We start from the raw sequence: 5,157 nt of genomic DNA, 5'->3' as shown, positions 1-5,157 counted from the left end.
TGAGCAGGGGGAGGTGCGAGCAGGGAGAGGTGCGAGCAGGGGAAGGTGTGTGCTGGGGGAGGTGTGCTGGGGGAGGTGTGAGCAGGGGGAGGTGTGAACAGGGGAGGTGTGGCCCCAGCCTCCAGCTCGTCCTGCCCCCCAGGACTCCCACCTGCGAAGGAGGCTGCTCTGTCCACTACTCCCTGGGAACCCAGAGCGTGTCTCTCTCTTTAATGTGTTTATTGCTGTCAGAGAGGAAGGGCGAGGGCGAGGGCTTCACGCAAGGACACTCCTCAGATGGAAGGAGGGTTCAGGCAGCTCAGCAGGGAGGATGCGGAGGGACCAGGGCAGGGGAGGGTGCTGAGGGGCAGCTCCTTTCTTCTCTCCTGAGCCGATGCGTCCCCAGGCCTCCCGTCACCCCTGGGGGAGGAGCCTGCGGGAGGAAGACAAGCAGTTTCTCCCTCACGGGAGACAAGCCCCAGCTAGAGTGGGGGCCCTGAGAATTGAAAGCACGGTGGTCACCCCCTCACAATCCGCGGTGGAAAATAATGTTAAAATTCTGCACCGTAAAATGACACAAGGAAAGCGCACAGACGTCTGGTCTCCACCCAGGCGCGTCGTTAAAAACCCCGTTATTTCAGGTTGTTTTTCCTCTTTGGGGGCCTTTGAATCTGCTTTGCTGGGCGATGTGGCACAGGGAAGCGGGGTGTGTGGCAGAGCTGTTTGTGGAGTTCAGGTCACACCCGCGAGAGTATGTTTCAGGTGAGAACAGCTTTGTGGAGTGCCTACTGTGTGCGGGAGCAAGAGCACCTACTGTGTGCGGGCAGCAGGAGTGCCTACTGTGTGCGGGCAGCAGGAGTGCCTCCTGTGTGTGGGCAGCAGGAGTGCCTACTGGGTATGGGCAGCAGGAACACCTACTGTGTGTGGGCAGTGGGAGCACCTACTGTGTGTGGGCAGCGGGGAGGCGTCTTTAACGAGTGCACTGAGCCCAAGGCCTTTGCCTCCCTCGTCGAGGTGGGGAAACAGCTCCCAGCAGACAGCAGGCAGGACTACCAAATACCTGCTGAGTGAATGGACATAAAAAATGACAGCAAGCCCTGGCCAGTGTGGCTCAGTGGATAGAGCATTGACCTGTGGACTGATGGTCCCAGGTTCGACCCCGGACAAGGGCATGTACCTCAGCTGCAGTCTCGATCCCTGGGCCTGGTCAGGGCGCATGCAGGAGGCAACCAACGGATGCGTCTCTCTCACATTGATGTTATCTCTGTATCTCTCCCCCTCCCTTCCATTCTCTCTAAAAATCAATGGCAGAAAACAAACAAACAATCAAAGAGATAAGATCAAAATCAATGGAAAAATGGTGAGGAGTAACCAAAATAACAATAACAACAACAACAACAATAATAATAATAATAATAATAATAAAGAAGGCCCGCAAGAGCCTCACGCAGGCGACAGCTCTGCGGTGTGGCATCATGAGCACACGGGGACCAGAGAGGAGGACTTTATTGGAGCGCCGGCCCCACGCAGAACAGGAGGAACATGACCCCGAGTCCGCGCTGTCCAGCGCCGTTTCCCGATGGCCTGTGGGCGTCAGTCGGGCGGATCTTACAGGATTCGCTCTTATCCCTCAGGCCAGTACTTTTATTTCTCACAACTGAGGCGTGTTCCTGTGTCAGTGAGCCGAGAGGCTGAGCAGCACGGCTCGTGGCGACTGGGGCCTCTGTGAGCAGCCGGTCCCCCCGCGAGGAGTCCTCGGGCCGAGTGGCCATTGGCAGGTAAACCCAGGCTTGCGTCTGTTCGAGGCTCCGGACCTGGCCCAGCGTCTGAGTCCCGGGCAGGGGTCCCGGCCCCGTCGCTGGTCGCCCTCAGAGGCAGCGCTGAGCAGTGGGGTGTACCCCTCCCTGGGGACTAGCTGGAGGGCAGGCCCTGCCCCGAGGGGGTCCCGAGGCCGCCGCTGTCCCCCGGGGGCCGCTGGCTGCGTTCCGAGACTTCGACTTCGGTGACGACACTCAGTTTGTCGAAAACCTCATTCTGGTCGGAGGGTGGGAAGGAGAGGAGCAGGAGCCGGGTGTGCTGGGGGCGGCTCAGGAACTGCGGGGAGAGAAGGAGAGAGCGAGTGACCGGGGCCCCTGCTGGGCTCAGAGCTCTTACACGGACTCCGGGCTGGAAAACTCGGCTTTACGTCTATTTGTTTGGTTAATCCTCACCCGAGGGTATTTTCCCATTGGATTTGTTTGGTTAATCCTCACCCGAGGGTATTTTCCCACTGATTTTAGAGAGGGTGGGAGAGAGAGGGAGAGACAGAGAGAAACATCGATGTGAGAGAAACACAGGGATTGGTTGCCTCCTGCACCCGCCCCGACCAGGGCCTGGGCCGGGGAGGAGCCTGCCACCGAGGTGCATGCCCTTGATGGAATCGAACCCGGGACCCTTCAGTCCGCAGGCCGATGCTCTATCCACTGAGCCATACTGGCTAGGCCTGGAAAACACGGTTTTAAAAAATATGACAAGAACAGTATGAGAGTTTCTCACAAAATTAGTGACCATGTGACCCAGCGATACTTCCCGGGAGCCCCCCAGAGACCCCCAGAGGCAGGGTCTCAAAGAGGTACCTGCACCCCCAAGTTCACGGCAACATTCGCGGCCGCAGCCAAGACATGAAAACAACCCAGGTGCCCACTGGCAGCTAAACGGATACACAACGTGTGGTCCATCCTCACAAGGGACATTATTCAGCCTTAGAAGGGAAGGAAGTTCTGCCGACCGGCGTGGCTCAGTGCTTGAGTGTCGAGCTGTGTCTCAGTTCGATTCTCGGTCAGGGCACATGCCCGGGTTGCGGGCTCGATCCCCAGTAGGGGGTGTGCAGGAGGCAGCCGATCAGTGATTCTCTCTCATCATTGATGTTTCTCTCTCTCTCCTTCTCCCTTCCTCTCTGAAGTCAATAAAAATATATTAAAAAGAGAAACGACAAATTGGCACCTCTTTTTCCGAGGGACCGCCTGCAGGTGCCTGGGAGGAGGTTTGGCGCCGGTCACACTGCCGCTGCCCTGACACAGCCCACGCACCATCTCCTCCAGGAAGCAGGGCTGTGTGGGCATCGGGGAGGCGGAGTGGAGGGGGCGCAGGGGTGTGTGTCCTCGGCCTGAGCCAGGGCCTCGGGTGCTCCCAGCATCCAGTGTCCCTGGAGTCAGCCTCAGTCCCCCCGTCCAGCTGGGGAGCCACGAGCCCACCCGAAACGCAGCTGGTCCCCATCAGCAGGTGCGCTAAGCACGAAGCACACAGCACACGCCAGGCTCCGAGGCCGGGGTGGGAAAGGAGGTGTTTCAGTCATGGCCTAAACCCTGGCTGCCTGTCGAGGCCTTTTGGCTATGCTGGGTCCTGTACAACATGTTACAACTAGTGTTGCCCCTTTCACTTTGGAAACGGTGGCTCCTGGCAAGTTAAAGCCCGCGTGGCCTGCGCTGTGTGTCCACCGTGCATGTTATGGACACGGACTCCTCACGGCAGCCGGGGCACGTCGGGCCGGAGCCACCGTCCAGTCATCCTGGGTCCGGCTCTTTGGTTCCTGAACTGCCTGCTGACTTCACGGCTGCACTTCTATCCCCGGGGGCCACCGCGCTCTTCATCTCCAGGGGGAGACGGAGGAGCCTTCTTCAGAGCTCTGTGCGCCCACCGTCCCCAGCCTGTTCCTCGTCCCCCCCAGGCCAACGGCGGGCCCCTCCCAGACGCGTCCCTGTGCAGGTCGCTGCTAAGGAGGAGGATGGGGGCTGAGTTTGGCTCCACCTGGCCGCCCTCCTGAAGGTGACACCTCACTGCTGTGCGTCATGGTGAGGCCTGTGTCTGCTCTGTACCTGGGCTCTTTCCAGCCTTCCACCCGTTACTTCCCACCGAGTTGAGGTTTTATTCCGTACCTAGAGGCCCGGTGCATGAAATTCGTGCAGGGAGTAGGGTGGGGGGTGTTCCTCAGCCTGGACTGCGCCCTCTTGCGATCCGGGACCCCTCCGGTAGGGTCCCTAGGCCTGGCCGGTGATGGGTCACATGGTCCAGGGCTTTCCTTCCCCAGCCCGCCGCTGCCACTGCTTGCCATCTGTGCAGCGCTGCCTCCCCGCCTCCCCCGCCCCGGGCCACCTGTTGCCTCCCTCTGCGGGTGACAGGCGTGGGGTGTGACTGCTTGGCTGGCCTGGGCCTCCCTCTGTGGGGCGATCAATTGTGGGGCCCCCAGATCGATCGCCCCCGCAGAGGGAGGCCCTGCCTACCTGCCGGAGGCCCTGCCCACTTGCCGGAGGCCCTGCCTACCTGCTGCAGCACCGCCGCCTGGGTGGCCTGGGCCTCCCTCTGTGGGGCGATCAATTGCAGGGCCCCCAGATCCATCACCCAGCAGAGGGAGGCCCCACCCACCTGCCGAAGGCCCCGCCCACCTGCCACAGCACCGCCAGCCGGTGGCCTGGGCCTCCCTCTGCTGGGCGATCGATCGTGGGGCTCCGTGATCGATGGCTCCGCAGAGGGAGGCCCTGAGATCGATCGTCCAGCAGGGGAGGACCAGGCTACCCGACCGGGATTCCGCGATCGATCGCTGTGCCGGCTGGTGGCCTGGGCCTCCCTCTGCGGGGCAATCGTGGAGTGATGGCGGCCCCCCCCCCGACCAATCGCATTGCACCCGCCTTGGCTGGCCTGGCCCAGTGTTTGTCATAGCACGGTCGTCCGGAAGGTCGTCCGGACGGTTGTTCTGCCGTTTGGTCGTTCAGTCAGTTTGCATATTATGCTTTTGTTATTATAGATAGTTGACCTGCTGTAGCAACATGATGTGACCTCACTGGGGCCTGACATGACTGATCTCAGCCGCCGGCTGCACTGCCCACTGGGGTGGCCCCAGGATCAGCCCGGGGGGCGGGGGGGAAGCATGTCCGATCTCTGGTGCGTCAAGGAGGAGGCTGGGGGAAAGGGGACCCTCCCCATCCTCAGACCCCGGGGTGCAGAGAATGGACTAGACGCTGCGTCGATTCTCCTGGGAAGGGGCAGAGGCGAGAGCAGGGGAGACGTGCTCGGGCTCAGGAGCGCAGCCACCAGGCGGCTCTGCTGGCTGGACCCGGAGCCGGTGGCGGTGCAGGGCATCCCAGCTGCATGCAGCTCACGGCGCAACTCCCCACCCCAGCAACTCTCCCAGCCCGGCAGCAT

At 61.3% G+C, this 5,157-nt stretch overlaps 1 protein-coding gene across 1 annotated transcript in view; it reads right to left on the bottom strand.

Moving 5' to 3' along the window:
* Positions 1–1,369: 1,369 nt before the first annotated feature.
* IL10RB (interleukin 10 receptor, beta) overlaps positions 1,370–5,157 on the bottom strand; it is a 23,953-nt gene continuing 20,165 nt past the window's right edge. Inside the window, exon 7 of the mRNA XM_005860753.2 lies at positions 1,370–2,073. Within this exon, the coding sequence (XP_005860815.1) occupies positions 1,891–2,073 (183 nt within the window). The 3' untranslated portion in view covers positions 1,370–1,890. The remainder of the gene's footprint in view (positions 2,074–5,157) is intronic.

Source organism: Myotis brandtii, unplaced genomic scaffold, assembly GCF_000412655.1.
Source record: "Myotis brandtii unplaced genomic scaffold, ASM41265v1 scaffold139, whole genome shotgun sequence".
Lineage (NCBI taxonomy): Eukaryota > Metazoa > Chordata > Mammalia > Chiroptera > Vespertilionidae > Myotis > Myotis brandtii.
Note: the sequence above shows the minus strand (reverse complement) of the source record. Positions and strands in the feature narration are given on the sequence as shown.